Genomic DNA, 22,273 nt, shown 5'->3' with positions numbered 1-22,273 from the left:
CACTTGGGAGGCCAGGTGGAAGCTGTGGGTGACCTGGGAGGTGAGGCGGTGCTTCTCCAGGAGGCTGCATCCTGACCCACCTCCTCCAGGCGTCCACAGCCTCCATCACAGGCTGACCCTTCTTTCTGTCTGTTTCTGCCTTGCTTTCTGACTGGTGTAGTGCTGGGCATATATCAGGAATGTGAAATAATTAACATTGGATCCTGTATCTACTAGGGTGGGGCTGCATAGTAGACATTGTCTACTTGACCCAGAATCCCATGTATTTGGTTTTAATGTGGGATTCAGGCACTATGGCTGTTCCCTAGATGTGTCCTGAGACTCCTCTTGTTCCCTGGTGATCCCAGTATCTGCACACCCCAGGTTTCTTAGGTGAGGCCATCTGACTGGTCTTGGTTTGAAGGGCCCTGGCAGGGTCTGGAGATGCCATGGTGGCCGAGGGAGCTGTTAGGTGAGAAGGCACCTGCCTGGGTCACTCCAAGTTCACCTGCAGGAGGCAGTGCTTCCCACATCCCCCTGGGGTTGGCCAAGCCCACCCAGTGGTCAACACCCCCTGCCCTGAGCGCCCTGCATCCTGACAGAGGTCGTGAAGCCAGATGGGTCTCCTTCCTTTGATGGTCAGTGTCCACCCTCCAGCCTGTTGGAAGAGCTGAAAGGTGACGAAGTGGGTGCCCTTTGCAGGTGGGACTGGAATGACAGTGAATGTAACTAGGTGCTCACCACACTGGCAACCAGTCCAGGCCCTAAACAACCCTCCTTTATTGCTTAAATCACACTAAACTTCCAGCTTCGACCGGACACTTCATTTTGCTGTTGGTGTGCCAGAGGCCCCCTGGGCTGCGTCCCTAGGCCTAGCACCAGCTCTCGACCTCTCTGTTCCAGGCCTACCCCGGTCCCGGAGCCAGACATGCCTGCCTGAGCTGCTGCGGTTTCTGGGCCAGAACGTCCATGCCAGGAAGAACAAGAACGTGGACATCCTCTGGCAAGCCGCTGAGGTGCGCGTTAGTGTGGGGAAGTCTACTTTCCTGCTGCCAGTAACAATAACAACAAGAACAGGTTCACATCTCAGCCAGGAGCGGAGAGGGCATGTAGCTCCAGGTGGACACGAGAGTCGCCGAGTGTGTCCCTAGACTTGGGCAGACCCTACACGGTGCCCTTGCTTATGGGCTGCCTGAATTCTGATAAGCTTGACACAGAATCTGTCTTCTGGGCCATTTAATAACCAGGCTGCTGATAGCTGTCACCTTCAGAAGCCTGCACAGCCAATGTCAGTGAAAACTAATAGGTCCAAAGGGACCCCATGGTCACCTCTACAGTCCCTTTAGATGACGTTTACCATATGTTGCAGTTTGGTCCTCTCTTTTCCCCGATTACCTAGCCTTATGTGCTTTCTCACAGGTTTGCCTGTGGGGTTCCAAAGCCCTGCTCTGAGCACGGATGTCAACAGTTTCCCAGCTAGTGGTTCACTCACTCCGGGAGAGGATGGCTTTAATTCGTCTCTGTGGCAGCATGGGGAGCTGTTTAGTATTGGGACTGGCACATACAGACTCAGGGACACAAGTGGCCCCGGATGGCATCCCAGCACACAGGAGGAGGTTGGACACACACACTCTACCCTGGGGGAAGGAGTTGGCCCTGCACTGCCCACTGACACCTGGACCACTCCTGGTTATAGAGCCTGAGGAGCACTTAGGGGCTGTTCCCCCACAGCTTCACAGAAAAGAGTGGTTGCAGAGACCCACGCATACCTTGTTTGAGAACCGCAGTTCAGTTTTTCTCTTGCTACACAATAGGAAAATCATCACCTATAGTGAGGATCAACCATCCCCCATCACCAGGTCCAAAAAGCAGCCCATCCAGCTGGTATTCTTGTTCCCAGCAGAGGCCCCACGGCATAGAAGCTTCAGAGGTAGAGGGTCTCAGAGACCCGTGGCAGTGTCAGTTCTCATTGTCCATCTGGGGCCTACCGGGGGACAGATGAGTGTGAGGGTGATCATGCCAGGCCACTCGGGTGCTAGTTTCTCTCCCTCCTCTGACCAGAGCCACCTCCCTTTCTGGATCTCATTTTTGTTTCTATGTAAGCAGGGGGTCCTTGGCTAAACAGCTAGAATATTGCTCATCAGTGCAGTATCTGGTACAGGCCCACAGGCCCTTATCTAAAGCTCATATGGCTAGATGGTTGGGAATTCACAGGTTTCCACATTTTAGAGGTGACATGGTATACAGTTGGTACACGTGTGTATGACATGGTAGATGGATGGTGCGCGTGCATGTGTGATGTGATGCGGGTACAGTTCAGCGTCCCCGGGGGAGTCTGAGGTAAGTAACCCTTTAGAATTAGACTTATATTTTTTCACTGAGATATATGACAATTTATACAAAATGGGATAAATAAAGGTCATAAATAAGTTTATACCAGCTCAGATTGGGTGTGCTGCCAAATGAGGTTGCCAAAAAATAAAAAATAAAACTTTTGTTTTAGGGCTTTCTGGATTTGGGGACAGCGTACCTAGGGTTGTATCTAGTGGTGCAGAGGAAATGACCCAAAACACCCTTCCCATGGGGAGACAGGATGCCCTGAGGTGCCCTGTTCCTAGCCTGGAGGCAGCCCCTTGCATGTGGGGGGAGGCGTACTGACACCTGACCCAGTGCCAGGGCCCTGAGTGCGGTGAGGAGGGGAGTAAAGACCAGTAGGTCTGTGTTGTGCCTTCCAGAAAGGCCCAGGAACCTGACCGGAGCTGTGAGGTGCTCTGACCTTCAGTTGGTCTTTGCTGCCCCCCACCACTTTCCAGGGGGCCAGCACCAAAGGGCTGAACGTGACAAGATGGTGTGGGCACAGTTTGGAAGAGGGTAGCTGGTGTGGGCACAGTTTGGAAGAGGGTAGCTGGTGAGGTAAGCAAACAGATGGTGGCCCTTCAGGTGGGGCCTGGGCTGAGCGGGAGCGTCTTGTGGCAGCAGGTGCAGAGGATGGCCTGGGTGGGCTGCAGAAGATGGCCAGGGTGAGGGCAGCCCACACAGTGACTGCCAGCACCGAATCTGGCAGATGTGGGAGTGCAAAGCAGGTGCAGAAGAAAGGCCTGGGCCTGGGGTAAACTGTCACCACATCCCAGCCAGGCCCCCCGCAGCTCTGTCTAGGGTGAGGGCGTCTCCATTTTGTGCAGTCTCCCCTCTAAGTGCAGCCTCTCCTGTTGGCAGATCTGCCGCCGCCTTAATGGAGTCCGATTCACCAGCTGCAAGAGCGCCAAAGACCGTACCGCCATGTCGGTGACGCTGGAGCAGTGCCTGATTCTGCAGCACGAGCATGGCATGGCCCCGCAGGTCTTTACCCAGGCCCTGGAGTGCATGCGCAGGTGAGTCTGCGCCCGCCTCCCGCTGCCGACCCACGGGTCCCGCTGCTGCCTCCCAGGGCTCCCTGGCACAAGTCCCCTCAACTCCAGCGTCATGCTCTAGTTTGACTTTGGAAAATTCACTAGTGTCTACAAAGTCAAACCATAGGTGCTATCAAATTTGAGTCACTGTTTCTTTTTAAGTCAAGGGGGAAGCAAGGAGCTGGCTGTCTCTAGAGCAGGACTACATGGGAATAGGTAGATGGGGCCAGCTCAGGTGTCAGGAGATGACTGACACAAGGGAGCCCCATGAAAGCCGTTTGGCACATGGCCTTCCCCCAGCCACCTGCCTTGCTGTGGATGTGAGTTAGGTCCCCAGCTGTTTCAGCAGGCATCTGCTGCATACATCACATGCACATCCTTTCAAACCTGAGTGACAAGTACGTCTGCAGGTTGCACGATCTGCTCCGCTTCTCCCCTAGCAGTCGACACAGTTTGCTTTTATAAGCCGAGTGTCAGATGAGTGTTCTGTGATTATGGCAGCCACCTGCCAATGGGCTGTGGCAACCTTGCCCTAATGGTGTTCTGATTCTGAGGCAGCGGGCGTGTTTGCAGAGCGAAACCCAGGACTAGCACCTGTCTGCTGCTGGCCGAGGCCTTGTTTCAAGCACTGCCGGGGCACACCTTGCCTCCCACCCCAAAAGAAAGGATAAGAACCTGGTTTTCCGTCTCCTTCACTGTAGTCGCCAATGCTGTCATAGTCTCGTTTCCAACAGTCACCCCTACTGAATGTTCTGTGTCATTTGTCCTCTCACCAGACTCCGCAGCGTTCAATTCTCTTATCCTTTCTATATTTCTGCTGTTTGACCTTCTCACAATGATGCACAAAAGCCACACCAAGCGCCTGCCTCTTGATAACAGCATTTTGTACAAATGGAATCTTCTTGTCCGTTTCGTCTTTCCAAGTTCATCTAAACCTCTCTGTCACCTCAGGGCCACCTCTTCATGTACTTCCAGAAGGTTCACCAACTCCCTGCCTTGGCCATGGGGAAGCAGTGGAGGCTCGGAGACCTTGACCGGGGCAGCCTTGACCAATGGCCTGTCCTCAAGGGGTTTGTGTCCGTCAGGCTCAGTGTCCCTGGTGTCATCAGGGTGGCAGGGCCTGGGCTTCCAGCCACCTGTGAGGTGGCAGGAGGAACTGCTCTGGTGACACACAGACCTCAGCCAGCAAAGAAACAAGAGAAGTGGAGAGGGGATGTCTGTGGTTTTTGGAACAAATAGTAGGATCAGGTTTACTCAGGAAAGCAAATGAAGCCTGAGATGTCACTGGGGGCAAAATGACAAAACTGTAGCTCTCCTGCTTCGGGCACATTGTGACAAGGCAGGGTTCTCTGGAAAAGATATTAATGTGAGGAAACTGAAGGCAGCAGGGAAAGACCCACTATGAGGTGGACTGACCCCATACGAGAAGCCATAGGCTGAGTCTACAGGAGCTGAGCACGGTTGTGAGGACTGGATATTGAGGTTAGGATTCTGTTTCACTCATTCATAGTTGCCAGGAGTTGGTGCCAACTCACCGGCATGTCTCACACGCACACACGCACAGACACAGGTATGAGTGTGGTTAACGCATACATTGGTGAGCCAGTCCCTGAATAATACAGAAAACACACACATGTGCAATTTTGCTTGTTGTTTTAGCCTTTTTTTATTTAACTGACTTGTAAGCATTTTTTCGGGTTAATAAATATAGATCTTGTCATTTTTAACACAGCACAGTTTATCCAGTTTGTGGTCATTGACTGTTTGAGCTGTGTGTGGCTTTTGAGCACTTTAAAGGGTGCAGCCAATGTCCTCAGGTATACTAGCCACATCTGCCCATTGATTCCTTAGATCGAAAAGCATACATACCTTTCGTAATGCTTTTCATTCAGATTGACACACTGTTCCCATAGCAGTCACAGCCCCTCCCCGTGTCGACCACTGAGGGTTTGCTTATCCACCCTCTGGGTGTCACCATTCCTGTCACTGTTCTGAACACTTCCGAGTCTGTACAACCAGCGTTGTTTCCTTCTATTAAGGGTGAGGACCCCAAGGTCCTGAACAGGAGACGCCCCTTGTGGGAATAGGCACCATCTCCTCAGCCTCCCCTGCCTCTCTGAAACCCCCACCCACCTTCAATGATGTTTGTCTTTTTAAAGTTTCTTATTTGTGTTTTCCTGAATTTTCTAAAACCTCCACAGTGAACATGTGCCACCTTAACAATCCCTCACGAAGTTACTAACAGAGCAAAGCCGGGTACCGCCCGCCCCTGCCCGCCCCCAGAATCATGGTGCCAGCCCAGGGTGTAGAGCTGGCTGCTGCCTTGTCCACCTGACCTTGCAGCATCTCAGGCTTCCACCACATACGTGTGCTCTGAGGTGACGCTGTCACATCTTATTTCCATGTATTCTGGATCATCCCATGTTGGGGGCATGTGTTCATAGCCTGCAAGCCCGAGGTGATCGGGTCACTGACTGGCACTCCTGGCTGCAGGGGTAGCCAGGATCTGTCAGCCGAGAGCCCTATGGAGGCAGCAGTAGGTAGTGGCCGTGCCCTTGAGTGGAGCAGGTGTTCGGCTCCCCTGCTTTCTCGCTTGCATCTGACCGATGGGAGAAGGGAGCATGCAGGCCAGGGTGTGGGTGGGCGGAGGTGGTTGGGGTTGGGGCACAGTGGTGCTGAGGCTGTTCTCCTGGAGGCCTGGGTGGGCAGTGGCGGTGGCAGTGCTAGCAGCAAATGTTGAACAACCAACCCTCTCTCCAAGGAAAAAAAGTCCTGATCTTCATTGTTTGCCAATTTCTGTGGCATAAATACTCCCACTGGGACCTATTTCAAGCTACCAGTGTGACACCGTGGAACATGGAGTTGGGAAAGATGTGTACACTCGGCTCTTGCCAGCTATCTGAGCTGATTCCTGGTCATCTCTGTCCCCTGTCTAGGGGCTGAAACACTCATGAAGTATGCTTTCCTAGTGGCCACAGTGACCTCCCAGACTGCTCTGGTTGGGGATGTGACAGTGCTTGCAGCATGGAAAGTGTCCCCTGTCACAATGGCACTTCCCAGCAGGGTCAGTCCAGGATGTCCAGCTTCCTTAGGGAAAGCCCAGGAGGACCTCCTGCCTGCCTCTTTCTCAGGGGTCCTCATAGGGCACCCACCGTGTCCCAGTACCTCTGATTCCATGTCACTGTTGCCACTCGGAGTGCCATGTCCAGAGAATGTGGTTGTGGAGCCCTAAGTTCTGGCTGCATCTCACCTCAGGACATTTCTTCTGAACCCAAAGTGGGGGGACTCCAGATTTACCAGTGCAAGCTTTGTTGGATGCCATTCTTGGGGACAGAATGAAAAGTTGGAGCTACCAGTAGCCGACGCCCTGCCACCGCTCTACCTGAAAGCCAGGGCGAGACTAGTTAGGGCTCTGCCTTTGGTTGACACTGGAAATAGATGGTTCTTATCTGAACCGCTATCAAGAGGCGGCTTTGGCGAGCTGGCCGCACCGCCCCTGCTCAGGCACCTGTGAGAAGGTCAAACCCTCAGTGGTTCTTCATGTTCAGCTTGCTGTTTGAGACCCACGTCTTTGCAGCATGTGATAGCATGGCGGGGCGGCATGGCGGTGCGCTTGGCCGGCCGAGAGCACGAACATGGAAAACCATTTAGTCAGCCTACCTGTGTGTTTGTTCAGTAGACTACAGTATTTTTTTCTTATTTTTCACTTCTCTTTCTCTCCTTTTTTTCTTGTAATTGTGCTGGTTTTGTTTTGGTTTTCCTTTCACATTCTTTTCTGCATTTCATCTTTTCTTTCTCTATGGCTTCATTCCATTTTTTTTTTTAATTTTGTCTCTTGGTTTTCTTCTTTCTTCCATACTTTTGACAAAATCCATTGCACGTTTCTCTCTCTTTTCTTTACTTCCTTTTTCTTTTCCTTTCTCCCAAACGTTTTCCTTTTCACAGCATTGGAACACGGGAGGTAGTCACCCAGAAGAACTTGAGCGGCCTGGTACCCATCCGAGACTTAAGGCTAGATCCCAGCCTCCTATGTTCCATCCCTTTATTAGCGCTGAGCCCCAATTTACTGATTGTGTGGCTCTTTCTCAGCATAGCATACCTGGTCACCAAATTGCGTTGCAAATGAATATCACTATGAAAAATTAATAAGTCACAAGAAAAACAAAAGTGCCAGAGTATGTCCAGCCACCGCGTACCTAACTGGACAGAAGGAATGTGTCAAAGTGTGGCCTGCCAAGAAATATTTCATGCCTTACAGTGTGACACTTTGTGGTTTTGAACTCTAAATACCTGCCCAGTTATTTCACCATGAAGACTTACTCGTCTAAATTCCCATAGTTTTCAGTGCTTGTGACATGTTCTTACAATGCCCTGTACTGTGTTGTTCAGCTGCCCTGGAATCACTTGTACCAAATCTCTTACCTTCTGATGTAAAGCTGCTTATTACCTGTATATTTCATGTGCCCTGTTTCCTATAGAAAGGAATTCTGTCTGAAAAGAATTTGTATATTTGATACTATTCTTTAAATGTACTGCTAACCTTTCCTTTCCTTTTGAAGAGAAATGAAAATGATAGATGCTTTATAACTGGCTCACCTATATAAGCCTATTTAATAGGACATGTACTTCCTGCTTTCATTTCAAAGCGTAGTCCCTTAAATGACAGTAGCAAACAGTTTGCAGAATCATAACATTTCCCTGCTTATGTTTATTATTTCCAATTTGAGATGACAAAGCTGTGGATACAATAACACATTGTACTAAGTCAGGCACATAAAAATAACATATTGCATGTGACTTTAGATTGACTCTTTTACATCTTTAAGGATGATTAAACTGATTACAGGAATTAATGCATATAGTTAACTTAACAAGAAGCTCTTAACGTTAAATACATTTATTTTACTTGAAATAGCATTTTTCATTTTACAAATTGCATCTTTAAATTCAGATTAAAGTCCAGACATCTTTTCTCTCTTACAAATCAAATGTTGTTAATAATGAAAAAAAGAAGGTCAAAGAAAAATAACCGAAAAATAAGGCCTACCTTTGGTGCAGTTGTGCTAGATGGAACTGTGAGAGAGAGTTGCTTTGGTTTCTTGGTGTTATCACTCTTAATTTTAACAAGGCACTGTCCATAAGATGGGATGATGTATAACCTTGACATTCACCTTGGCAGAAGGGTAGTTGTACACCTATAAAGGTAACAAAACAAATTAGAGAGAAAATCCACAGACCCTCAGCGGCTTCTCTGTCTTCCAGTTCAGATTCTCTTGTGATCTGTTTGTGACCTCCAGCTGGTTCCCCATACTCTGTACATTATGAAAGTGGAATTTTTTTTTTTACCAGTCTAGAAAAATTGGAGCGAATTTAGAGAAGCTGGCTTTTCCAGAAACTTTACACCTTCGCATGTGCACAAACCCAGCCCAGCAGAGACTGGCGTCTCTGTTCCCTCCCCAAGACTTCCAGAACTTGCTGGGGGATTTGTCTGGTTTGGTGTCAAATCTGAGTCCAGGTCCTGGGAAACGGAGAAGCAGTTAGCAGTGAGTGACAAAAACTAGACTCAGGCTTCAAATCCTAAATTGAAAGTTGTCCCTGTCACATGCCCCAGAGCACTACAGAAGCCCTAGGACAGGTGTCACACGTGTGAGTGAATCTGGTCTTCTCTCAAGTGCAGTTTGGTCACCCTATCTTTTCTAGAATAAGTGAGGTAGCTGTTGTGTGGCACACCGCCTGACATCTCTCTGAGTGCCATTGACTGCTGGTGGTAAGTATGTAGCATATGACACTGGTTATTAGATTAAGTCCTATCCAGTCTCTGATGCTTTGACAAGTATGTTCACCACTTACCCTCCTTCAAACTGAGGTGCATACACTGACTCTCTAAGATCTTTTGTTTGCTTTGTTTGAAGATGGGGACCACAGGCACGCCCAACTTCCCAGTCACTACTGTGGGTAAAGCACTCCTGACGCCTCATAGTGGTGACATGTGCTTGAGTCCACCTCCAGGCCGGGCAGAGGCCATGCACACATAAGGGGCCCTTCTGACTGCAGACAGTGTGCCCTCCTCTCCCCATTCATTTAAAAGATGAATGTCCTCAAAAAGGAATAATTCATTGTATTGTGTATTCAGCCAGTTAAACCAGTAATTAGCTTCTTTAACATATAAATAAAAGATAATGTCAAAATTCAAAGATTATTCTCTGCTCCTTAAAGCAATTTGGCATTTACTGTCATAGGGGGTTTTTGATAAGTGTGTACTGTATGTTTTTGTGTAAATGAAGATGCTGTATCCAAATAGTCCAGTAATGTGAGAGTTCCCAAAGATTAGACAGGACAAACTGTGCACAGAACCTAGAGCTTCTGCTTTCAGTGGATTTACATTTTTATCTGATTATTGAGTGTGAGACAGACATGATCATTATTCACTCTTGGGGCTCCCTGCTCTTGTGGCCTAGGCATTCAGCCCAGGTAGCACATAACTTGCTGAGGGCTCCAGGCTCTGGTGACAAGGAAACATATTTGAGTTACTAAAATTACTTAATAACAAGCTAGTAGATACTTTTCTGAAATACCTGAGCTTATCTTTTGAATAAAACCACTATCTTACCAAAAATATTTTACACGTTATTCAAAATGAGACTGTCATTTTTACTTTAAAAGGCTCGAGCACTTGCCACTGATATATTTTTTAAAATGCATGTCATAATGGTATTTGTATGATCGGAAATAATTTTTTTAAATCACGTTTCTTGATAATTGCAAACTTTCCATCTCGGAAGGGGTATTTTGTACTAAATTTGATAACTAGTTGATTTAATTGCTAGTCTTAGAATAATACAAAATATAAAGTTAGACTATGCTATAGGAAGTCATTTGTATTCAGAATTGCTTTTGCCTGCTGGTTTACTGTCTGTATGGGAACATGTCCCAGAGAACTCCCCTGGTGCTCTCATCTGGAGACCTGAGACCTACCTGACCCCTCGTCCCTCAGCTCAGCACTTGCTTTACCTACTGAGTTGCCATGACAGCCCTCCCTCAAATGCAGCGGGGATGTTGCTTGTCACAGGTTCTCTAGAGAAGGACACTGGTGGGCTCAGTGGCACTCTTCTGAGAGGTGACCACAATGAGGGCAGCCCACCTGGAGAAAGTGTCTGGCTGCCACCAGGAGACCTCGGTGGGGTCGCTCTTTCACTACACTCCAGCCCTGATGGCCAAGCAGACCCACGGTGCAGCCATCGCCCGGGCCCACTGGATTGCTTTGCATCCACCTAGGAGACGGAATGTTAGAGCAGCCTTCTCAGCCAGATGGCTTTGCTACATGCTGAATTCTGCAAGGAGCACCAGCATGTTGAGTTTGAGGTGATTGACAGCTGTTGCTGACATAGAAAAATGCAGCTCTTTAAAGGGCTTGGGTAAGAGCACACTATTTCTTTTTCCTTTTAATTCGTCATGTAACAGAATCTTTGAACCTCTAGTTATGCCAGACCCTCAAATGACTAGACATGAAATAAAACCATTAACTTAAAAATATATGTATATCGCCTCCACTTAGATACAGCACTGCTTTTGGAAATGCAAAACTGGCAGTCCCATACAGCATGCGTCCATCTCTGTGCTTCTTAACTGCCTTGTGCAGAAACCCAGCATTCTGCGTGTGTGTTGCTGTAACTGGTCCGGTGCCCATTTAAATCAATCAGCCTTTTTTTTTTTTTTTTTAATGCTATGAGAATAATCAGTTCATTTCATTTTAGTTTAAGTCTTTTCTTTTTTTCCTTTTTTACTGCTGTCATTTCTTGTGCTTGTTTTTTCCCCAGTGAGGGTTGTCGAAGAGAAAATACAATGAAGAATGTTGGAAGTCGCAAATATGCATTTAATTCCTTGCAGCTGAAGGCTTTCCCCAAGCATTACAGGCCTCCCGAAGGGACTTACGGCAAGGTTGAAACTTGAACACGCGGTTCCTCTAATTAGCTGTCACATAACAAATGTGGGTACCCTCAATGTCGTATATGAATTCTTCAAGAAGACCTGAAGGATTGGTTTTTATTTTTGTGTTTTTAAAAATATTTCACTAAAGATTCTATGGAGCATGTCCTCCCCCACCCCCACCCCTGCCCTGTTGGGACCAGTAGGAGGTGACATTTGTCTCAATAGTGTGGATGGTAACCATGGCTCATTGAAACAGCCTGCACACAGAACTGCACAGATGGCATCGGGAGTCACCTGTATGCATTGAGCTAGGTTGCTCTGAAATGCTAGAAGACTTTTTTAAATGCCCACTTAGGCAGTTGCTCACCTAACCTATTTTTCTACTGAGTAACTCAGGATTGAGCATTGAATTACAATCTACTTTTTAAAAATCTTAGTGTAAAACAGTAAATAAACAATTGCATCCTGAACAGACCAATAAATGTTAAATGTTAACTCAAGTTTTGGGGAAAGAAGCCAGCTCTGTCTCATGCAGTAAAAGCAGGTGGTCCTAGTGAATTATCTGTGACAGCACAGGTGATGCCAGAAGTTGAAGGAAGGGTTAAAAAATCAGCCCAAGATAAGACTTTATTAGAAGATAACACCTGCAAAGCTACCTACCCAATGGGGGCCACTTTGGTCCCTTAGTCACAGAGCAAGGTGCCTCCTGTCCTCTTATGCTCCAGGTCTAGTCCCACCTGCCCCAGGGCCCACCTCCTCCTCTCTGGACATTAAGTTAGGGTCCTCCAGGACCTCGTTGTTGAGGTTTGCCCATGGAGGTGATGGAACCCTAAACCTCCTCAGAACAGATGTCCTTCTGTGGGCTTCCTGGCCTGTCGTATTCTGAAAGATAATGCAATCACGTTTGAATGTCTGATGAAAGTAACTTTAAGTTTGCAATAATTGTTAAGATTCTCTTCTCATTTTTCTCTGTAAGGTGACTATTGAGAAAGTTTAACTTAGCTCCTAAAATGAGATTTTGAAAGAGATTAGTGGGCCATAAAACTTAAGGATTTCATAGAAAACTGTCTGGTCATCTATTATAAGGTGACGAGTCTTATCTGCACATAGCAGAGTTTTGTTTTTTTTTTTTTTTTTTTTGGTTGATATGTTTTATCAATTCTGTTTATCATGATGATGATGTTTACATGTTATTTAAAAGGCTGTAAAAGAAATCTATGTGGCGTCTATTCATGATGCTGATCCTGACTGGTGAACCCTTAGGAAATTCCCATGTCTAAAATTCTGGGTGTTATTCTTCAGGCTCCTTTAGAAGTGCTACTTGGAAATGTACCAAATTTGGGTCTGGGTTGCCGAGGCACAGGCAAGACCACTCCATGGCAGAGACACAGAGGGGTGAGCAGCAGGTGAGGGTGGAACTGGCTAACCTTCCAGGCCCTTCCTACTTGGAAGTCAGTGCACAGACTGAGTCTGCTGTCTCCTGAGGCCCCATGGGGCAGTCCCCACTGGTCAAGTGTGAGCTGGTGTGGAGGGTGCATCTGTGAGGCTCAGTTGCAGCTCACTCTCTGTCACAGTTCGTTTCACTGTGGTCACTGTGGAGGGTGGCAGCAGAGAAGTCATGTCCAGCAAACCCCCTGAGGAGGTGGCGGCAGCTGGTGGTGGGTTCTCTTTTTGCCAGTCCCTGTTCAAAGACAGTTTCCAGTATGGCTGATTTAGCCTTTCACCTCTCCACCGTTTCATTTAATTTGTAATTTTTCTACTATCTTTTATATTTCCATCTTTTCTCATTTTAACATCACTACTTTTTAAAATATCCCCTTGTCTTTTTAAATGTCACCCATATTGTTTTCAGAATTTTTTTTTTTTTTTGGTCTAAAGACCATTAAATGCTGGCATTTATCGAAAGGGAATTTAGCAAATGTTGACCCAACCATCAGCAATTTTGCATGTGGCAACTTTATGTGAATTATGTTCCCAATTTTGGCTTTATAGTATGGATCACCATAAAACTCTAAGACTTGGCTAATTGTATAGAAAATATTCAGGTTTCAGTGTTCTGAGTATTGCTGGGCTCCTGTGTGACAAGTCTCACAGCATCACACATCACCACGCCTGCTGAGCGAGGCGAATGGTCGTGGTGGCTCCACAGCTCATGTGGGAGCTTTGAGTTTTTGGTTGTACAAGGAAGGCAGTTTTACAGGTCACCACAAATAGAGGTTCCGTCCAGGGTTCCTTATAATGCCCCCAGTGCATAAGAAACGTTGAGGCAGACTGGAAACCAGGGCGCACTGTGGGTCCTGTCAAAGCACCTGCAGTCCAGCTGCCGTTGGTTTCCTTGAAAATGTACAAATGTTGTATGATACAGTTTCATCCTCACGCAGTTGTATCTGCCAAGCCTAGTCCATTAAGGTACTTTTATTTATTTGTTTGGGGCAGTATTAATATATGTATAAACATGTAGTTACTGTTTTATATATTCTTAGCTCATTCAAAGCCATGTATGCTGTAAATGTGCTAGTCTCTAGAAGGACAAATAATAAATAACTGACCAGAATATTAAACTTGGCTTTGCCTGATTCATTCTGTTGCCTCAGGACTGGTTCTGTGGCTGGCATCTGACTGGATGGTCATCGGTGGGCAGTGTTGAGTGCTTGGGTGTTTGTAAACTTGGGACCATGATAGACTTCTGTTATAGGACCCGCTTTCACTTAATTTAAAGCAGAGGGGCAGTGGGTAGGGGATTGAGAGCACGGATGTCTGCTTCAGACAGATCCAGGCCCTGTCCCTGGCTGGTGACCATGGTCAAGCCGCTGCCCTCTTAAGGCTTCGTTTCCTCGTGCAGACAGCGTAGGCACAATGGAACATTCTTCCCAAGGCAGTTGTGAGGTGCTCTGGCTTTAAATGTTCATGTTAGCTGCTGTTGTTACTGTCCCGTGGCCGTAAACATGGATCACATCTTCTCTGTGGGTTGCCTGGCCGCCTGCTCTAAAACTTGCTAAAATGTTGTTCCATTAACGGTTTGATTGTGTTATAACCAGGACTACATCTTGCACCTTTTCCTAGGCACGTGCACCTAGCAATTTCCCTTGGAATAATTCCTGGCAGTAGAAATGTACAATTAAAGGATAACATAAATCTTTTTAAATTTTTGAATTTTTCATACAGGCAGATCTCGGTGATATCGCGGGTTCAGTTCCAGACCACCACGATAAAGTGAATCTTTTGACAAAGCGAGTCACACAAATTTTTGGTTTCTCAGTGCATCCAAGTTCATATTGCACTGTAGTTCATTAAGGGTGCAGTAGCATGTGTAAAACACAATGGATGTATCTTAATTGAAAATTACTTCATTACTAAAAAATGCTGTCATCTGAGCCTTCTGTTATCTTTTTGCAAGTGGAGGGTTTTTCCTTCGACTCGTAAAAAAAGCAGTACCTACAAAGTACAATGAAAGGGGGTCTGTCTGCATCACCAAAGTTCTCCTAGGTTAAGCTGCCACCTTTAGTACGTGCCACTTTCTTTTATTCTCATCAGTGCTAAAAATAGCACCTTGTTTCAATCCATTTGATTAGTGAAAACTGAACATCTTTCATCCTTGTATTTCTACTTTTGTGACTCCAATGGTGTTGGTCTTTTTTGTGAGTTATTTTTAATATACAATATATTGACCTCCCTGTCGTATGTTGCCATTGTTTTTAAACCTATTTGTCAGTTGTATTGTGATTTTATTCATGGTAGGGGGTAAAGAGAACTTGTCTGATGCTTGTTCCGAAAACAAGTCCTGGCCTCACCACTGAAGGTGACACAATTAGGGCACCTGTCCTTGTCTGTGACATGGGTGTGGCACTGTGCACGTGACAAGGGGCTGTGCTTGCCTGTGCCACCCTGGGTAGAATGCCCATCTCCATTCTGCAGATTTGGCAAATGGCCATAACCTTATTTTTATTACAACTGCCACTGCCTGAGCTCTGATGCTAACCCCTGAGCGTGGCTAAGAATGGCCCTTTCAGACCCCTTTCTGTCTTAGCACCACCATTCCCATGATTCCTTCCTGCACTGGGCTCCCAGTGGGCCTTTACGGCCAGTGCAGGCAGGTCTGCTTTCAAATATAGACCTTTATTGTGAGGTCACTGTTATACCATTTAACATACCAAAAAGAAAAAAAAAAAAAAAAACTGGGATGGGTTGGAGGAGAAACTTCTCTCCAGTGAGGAAGAAGACATCTAGACTGGAGATGCACATGGGGACATAGCACTTCATCAATTCCTCCCCGCTGGGCTCCTGTGGTCGCCCCTCTCCTGGCTGTCCTCCCTCTAATCATCCCTGCTCTGATCTGCTTGTCTTCCTCCACCCACCAACACTGGGGTGCCCCCAGGATCTGTCCATCACTGTCTTCTCACTTCAGAGGCTCTTCCTGAAAAGTCCTAGCCATTCCCATGGAATTAGTTATTGCTTTCTTGCTACTGACTCAAATTCCTAGTCCATCTAAGTGCTCCAGGTCCACCTGCACACCCAGCCACAGCCCAGTCATTCTAGCCAGGTATCTCCAATGCATCCCCTCCTCCCAGCTGGCTGAGCCTTCCTGATAAATGACTCCACCTTCCAGCCTGGGCTCATCTCCCTTCCCCAGGACAGCCACCTGCCACTAAGACCTGTGTCTCTTCAGCCCACCCCATAACGCCATCCAAACTCAGCCCTGGGCCGTGTCCATGTCCATTCTGATCTGGACTACCACCCCCAGCCTTCTCATTCCTCCTCCAAGGCCATCTCAGGCACTTCCATCTCTGTGGCAACTTCCCTCCATAGAATGAATTGGCCCTTTTAGAAAAATATTTTCCCTCATTGAGTCTTGAATTTATTATAATCATGTATTATTTCCTGTCCATCATGTTACTTACCCTTTTGCTTTGTCCAGCAGGTTATTTTATATTCACAACAGCCAAGTGAAATGCCTGCTGCAAAAGAGCTACTCAAAAAGATTTTGTTCAATTGAAATTTTTCCTATTTCAGCACCACACCACGTTGCTTTTCTCTATATAATCCATTACAGTAATTGCCACCTTACCCAAGGTTTCATCTTCCATGGTTTTAGTTACCCATGGTCAACACATCACAGGAGGGTACGTCCAGCACAGTATTTTGAGAGTCCACATGCATATAACTTTCAGTACAGTGTACTGTTATAACTGTCCTATCATTATTGTTGTCAGTCTCTTACTGTGCCTAACTTGTAAATTAAACTTTATCATAGTATGTACGTAGAGGTAAAAACAGTATCTATGGGGTCTGGTACTATGTGCAGTCTCAGGCATCCATTGGAGGGTCTTGGAACATATCCCCCATGGATAAGGGGTGGGGGGCCACTGTATTCTAAACACATCACAAGGACATAAGGAACCAAACTCAACAAGCTCACAGGAGAAGGTAAACTTAAGAGCAGAGTGTGACAAACACCAGGGCGGTAGTGTTCTCTTGAGGATGTCCAGGAGGTGTCTGAGAAAAGTCACCTGCAGGGGCTCACTCAATGCTCTGCTGGCCTGGATGGCAGTTCACGATGACATACCTCATTGTTATTAGTTAACATTATAAAGACATCCTATGTGCTTGTCTGTATGTTACATTTCAAAATAAAAGTTAACCTATGAACATGAAAAAAAAAAATTAAGAAAACAATTCCATTTACAATCATATAAAAAAGAATGAGCTATTTAGGCATACTCCTAACCAAGGAGGCAAAAGTCTTATATACTGAAGACCACATGTTTCTGAAAGACGTTAAAGACACCTACAGATAGAAAGACACCTGTGTAAACGGGCTAGAAGACTTCAGGCTGCTAGGCTGCCAGCACTCTCCAAAGTGATCTACAGATTCAGTGCACTCCCTATCAAAATCCCAATGGTGTTTTCTGCAGAAATAGAAAAATCCATTCTAAAATTCATTTGGAATCTCAAGTAACTCCCAAAAGCCAAAAAAAAAAATCTTGAAAAATAACAAAGTTGGAGGTCTCACCCATCCTGATTTTGAAACATATTACAAAGCTACAGTAATCAAAACAGGGTGGCACTGGCATAAAGACAGGCAATGGAATAGAATACACAGCCCAGAAATAAACCACCGGCATACATGGTCAAATGATTTCGACAAGGGTGCCAAGACCATTCAAAGAGGAAAGGACAGTCTTTTCAATGAATGATGTTGGAAACTCTGGATATCCATATGCAAAAGAATGAAATTAGACTTTACTTGACACCCCATACATAATCAACCCAAACTAGATCAATCACCTAAAAATAAAAATTCCTCAAAGCATAAGGGAAGAGCTTCATTGAATTGGGCAGTAATTTCTTGGATATGACACCAAAAGCACAGGCAACAAAAGTAAAAGCAGATTAACAGGACTACATCAAAACTTAAAACTGTGCATCAAAGAACACAGAGTGAAAGAAAAGGGAGATAATGTTTGCAAATCATATACCTGATAAGCAGTTAACATCCAGAATGTACGAAGTCCTAGAACTCAACAACAAAAGAGCAAACAACTCTATTTAAAATGGGCAAAGAACATGAATAGACACTTCTCCAAAGGTCGACATCGGTGGCCTCTGTAATAGTCACAAAGGACGTACTGACTTGTGTCATCGGGATGAGGAGTCAAGCTTGACAATAACTACCTCTCCATTCTTGGGTTTCAGAACAATTCTCAAAACACATTTATTATGCTTCCAGCTCATAACTGGTCAATTCAATTTTTCTAAAAATTTCTAAAATTTTAAAAATAACTTGGGGCAAGAGAATCATTTACTTTATACACGGTCAAAACCAGAAGTCATCCATTTCCACGGTGTTCCATGGGAGAAAAGTGGTTTGACCAAAGAGATGTAAGAGAAAGTACGTTTCCTATTTTGGCTTTTCTGTTTTAATGACCAGAGAAAATCTTTTGTTGTTTTCATCTTGGTTCCAACATAATAGTATCAATATCCTTTTCTTCCTCTGAATCTTGATCTGGCATCCAACTGAAAAATAAATGTATAATTAGATCAAATTTTATACAACATAATTAATCAAACACAACTTTGGGAGAGAGTGCCATGATGTGAGAGAAGTAAACCAGTTTCCAGCACAATCAAAAAGCCAATTGTCAGAGCTATAATAACAATTAATAATAATAATAATAATAAAAATAAAAGATGGCATTAAAAACACAAGTTCTACTTAAGGTCACAATAAAGGTTTTCTTAAGTAGAATCCAAATTACATTTACCTTTTTCTCTGAACTATACTCAATATGTTGTTCTTCTAGCAAACAACTTTCTAATTAAGTTTAATTGGGTTAATATTCAAATGTGTTTGAAATCTTTAAATAGCAATTGAGAAAAGAAGGAGGAGCCTGAAAAATAGTAACCCGTAGCCATTGGGAATTTAAAATGTTTAAATTACCTAGTCTTAGGATGAAAATATTAAGCCTCATAGTGCAGCTTCTTCTGAAGGGTTGGGGGGCGGGTGGGGAGAGTGGGCAAATTTGCATAGAAGTCAGTATCAGTTCCAAGAAATTCTACAGGAATTACTTTAGAGAAAGACCCTATTAATGAGTCCAGCTCAGCCAGTGTGGGGCAGACGGCCATTTCTTCATTTGATCACTACACGAAGCTAAAAACCATGTTTTAAAAAAAATTAACTTTTAGACATGGGAATCATAATCAGGATGATGAGATGGAGATACTATGAGAGAACAGCTGATTTGAACTGCCCATCTCATCTTAGCTGTTACATATCATTGTCTGAACAACTAAGTGAAATTCTCAGCACAATTTAAATTATTTCAGGTTTTTGCCAAGCGTGTATAACTGAAGTTGCATCATTATGACATGACCCTATGACTTGGAGAACTAATAGTGAATCATTGTTATATATTATTATACTTGCCAGGACTTCATTCTCGTACTTTTAGAAATTTGTGCAGATCAGCGGCTGTGGTTAGCATAGTGGCAGAATAACAGAACCACTAGCTGTGGGGTTTTCACGACTGCTACCTAACATTACCCACTGGAGTAAGAAATGTTATCTACATCCTTTTTTCCAAATGACCACTGCGACCTATTTATAATTACTAAGTCATTCATATATTTAACTACACATAGCTATTTTTTAGCATAAGTTTTTAAAAAATCTTTACCTACTTACCATTGATCTTTTACATTCAAAAAATGAATATTTCAAAGCTTTGCAGTTTCCTTCCTTTAGACACTGCCGAGGGGATTTTCCTTCCTGTGACACATAAAACAATATAAACACCTGGGAAATTTTCTCAGAAAGTACACAATAACCATTCTTCTGAAAATAGTTCTTTTTTAAAAGGCAAAAGAAGAAAATAGTAAATCATATAAAAATAGTTTGTAATTCATTTGACTATTGGTGCTTAAGAAGACATAATGAAAAAAATGTGTAAACAAATTTGGGGCACTTTAAGGTACTCCTGAGTTCTTAACATTGGTTTCCACAAGATACTTTTCTTTAAAATGTTTATATAAAAAATCTAGAAACCAGTATCTTCGGCTCCTAATGGGTAAGAAAGAGTTAAGGTGAAAGTGATAATGGTTTCTTCAGTGTTCGTAAAATGTTTATACTCAAGAACTCCTGAAGACAGAAGTATATCGGGGGGAGGGGGGACAGCATGTACAGGTGTGTATGAGAGATCAGGCATAAGGTGAACAGGAGGGCGTGTTCTGGAAGGCAGTATCAGGTGGCTCTAAAGGCTCCACTTACATCCTTTTAATGCAAGCCATTTTAGTGACAACACATCTCCACATTTTCCCATTCCTTGTCCCCCCCAGTCAAGTTCTCTATTCTGAGAAGCTCAACCGAGTAAGAACTGGAAGAGGAAAGGGAACAGAATGGACACATACTTGTATGAGATCTGCCTGGGCCTGATGTGAAGTTAATTCATCTTTAAGCAGTGGAAGCTCAAAAGGTTATGAAGAAAACTGGATTTATTATCCCCCCCATTTCTGCCATCAAGGCAGCATACTGCTACAAGAAATGCTTACTTCTGACTCTTAATAAGACTTTTTAAAAACTATAACTATTAAAAGTGAGACTTGATGAAGTAGCAGCTGCAAAACTAGGTAAAAGCTAAATTTAGTATTTTTCAAGGTAAACATGGAATAGAAGTCCTAATACTACCTCTTCGTTATCTTAAAATATTTAAACAAATGTGCCATAAATTTAACACAAAGGCACTTAAATATATTGGGCACATGGAAGCATCTACAAAGTGTATTTCATGATTCATTTTTTAAAAAACTTTTTTATTAGTTTCAGGTATATAGCACAATGGTTAGACATTTATATAATTTATAAAGTGATCCCCCGATTACTCTAGCACCCATCTGGCACTACACTTAAGTATACTGGGCACATGGAAACATCTACAGAAAGTATGTTTCACAATTTAAATCTACTTTCCAGAGATGCAATTTCTACAAAGGAGCAAAAGTGTCCCATCCATCTGTACGCTGAATTAGAGTTTGGCACTCAAATGTTTGCTAAATAAATGATTCAATCATTGCAGAAACCAACTGGATTTTCTCCCTGCCACCAGTATCCCCTCCACTTCCTAAGTTTCTTTCCTCAGTCCTACTCTATGTATTTTATTCTCAACCGCTTATCTCTATGGCCCACCTGATGCTGAAATGTCAGGATAAAATCCAAGCTCCCCACTCTGACACACATGTGCCTGCACACATGGCGACCATCCTGTCACATTCACCATCCTCCAGGCCCCAAACACACTAGCTTCTCCAGACCCTCCCAAACACCCGACTCTGCACTGGCTATTCTTCCAGATCCCTCCCCGCCACTACCATCACAACTCTGTACTCCTTACTTGATAGACTACTACTCAACCTTTAAGACTCTGCCTAAATGTCACCTCTGGGCAAAATTTCCAAATTCTCAAGCAAAATAAGGTGCTTTCTCCACTGGGCTCCCAAGGCATTTTGCTCCTATTCATCAAACATGTACTAAATGCTCATCTAGCCCTTATCACAGGAATTTAGCCCCTTAATATCTATTCCTCCCATCAGACCAAGCATAATGTAGGTAGTGACTGTAATTGATTCATCTTTGTGTCCTCACTACCTGGCCTCAGGCCTGCTACTTAACAGGCATTAGGAGCTGGTGAAGCAGTAGACTGGAAACAGCCTTGAACAGGGGAGCCTGAAGACAGAGTATCTCAGTTTCTTCATTTGTGTAAGAAAACTGGACTAGATAACTTAAATTCATAACTCAGAAGTTTTACTAGACTCTAGGTGCCCAGTCTGGCTGACCATTAAAATCAGTGAACATCACTTACGGTGGATGTCCATTTGCAGATAGTTGCCTTCCTTGAAATAAGAGCAACTTTCTGAAATTATAAATCCAATTGCACACAACTGATTGCCCTCTGTCACTGGAAAAAGCACCAAGAACCTAGCAGAGTGGCAGCACTCAACGTTTCTTGAACCAAAATGGTTTAATCTTTACAAAAACGTAACGGGGCGTATCTCCAATTTCACACCGGAGGAACGGAGGCTGCGACAGTGGGAAGCCCAAGTTTATTAACTGAGAGCTATGAACTGCACCCAGCACGGCTCAGAGCCACGCATCATGACCGCCACGGCGGGCCGCCCAGGGCACCCTCGCCGGCCCCGCCTCCCCGTTTCGGCGTCGGCATCAGCCCGAGCGCCTGGCCAGCCGCGCTACCTGGAGCACACAGTCCGACTGCAACAAACATGCGCCCAGGTCCTCTTTCACGCCCGCGCACGCGCCGCCCTCCGGCTTGTCCTCGTAATACCGGGGCATGGTTGCGCCTCCCAACGCCACGGCCCCAAACGCTTCAGTCCGCAAGCGCCCGGACCCAGCTGCGGGCCAGCGACTCCCGCGGCGGAAGGGACCGGAAACCGGCAACAACTTCCAGCGGGCTCTCGCGGACTACAAG

The 22,273-nt window shown here is 45.1% G+C and overlaps 2 protein-coding genes across 8 annotated transcripts in view; one reads left to right on the top strand and one right to left on the bottom strand.

Moving 5' to 3' along the window:
• The window catches only part of INPP4A (inositol polyphosphate-4-phosphatase type I A), an 87,288-nt gene extending 65,297 nt beyond the window's left edge, over nt 1-21,991 (top strand). For 5 of the 7 annotated variants that reach the window (XM_023524310.1, XM_023524311.1, XM_011381969.2 and 2 more), the window contains 3 exons: nt 883-995; nt 3,196-3,350; nt 11,186-13,858. In XM_023524310.1, coding sequence (XP_023380078.1) covers nt 883-995; nt 3,196-3,350; nt 11,186-11,318 — 401 coding nt within the window. In that variant the 3' untranslated portion in view covers nt 11,319-13,858. Of the gene's footprint in view, nt 1-882; nt 996-3,195; nt 3,351-10,643; nt 11,084-11,185; nt 13,859-20,129 lie in introns of those variants that run through there. The other 2 variants (XM_023524308.1, XM_023524309.1) reach the window with 2 other exon arrangements.
• Nucleotides 17,602-22,251, bottom strand: LOC105306778 (cytochrome c oxidase assembly factor 5). Its single transcript, XM_011381970.2, has 3 exons — nt 22,039-22,251; nt 19,480-19,563; nt 17,602-18,311 (listed from the first exon to the last, which is right to left on the bottom strand). Exons 1-3 carry the CDS (start codon nt 22,135-22,137, stop codon nt 18,270-18,272), a joined length of 225 nt encoding a protein of 74 aa, XP_011380272.1. The 5' UTR covers nt 22,138-22,251; the 3' UTR covers nt 17,602-18,269.
• Between the last annotated feature and the right edge of the window lie 22 nt (nt 22,252-22,273).

This window comes from Pteropus vampyrus, unplaced genomic scaffold (assembly GCF_000151845.1).
Source record: "Pteropus vampyrus isolate Shadow unplaced genomic scaffold, Pvam_2.0 Scaffold461, whole genome shotgun sequence".
Taxonomy (NCBI): domain Eukaryota; kingdom Metazoa; phylum Chordata; class Mammalia; order Chiroptera; family Pteropodidae; genus Pteropus; species Pteropus vampyrus.
This window is presented reverse-complemented; position numbering and strand designations above follow the sequence as displayed.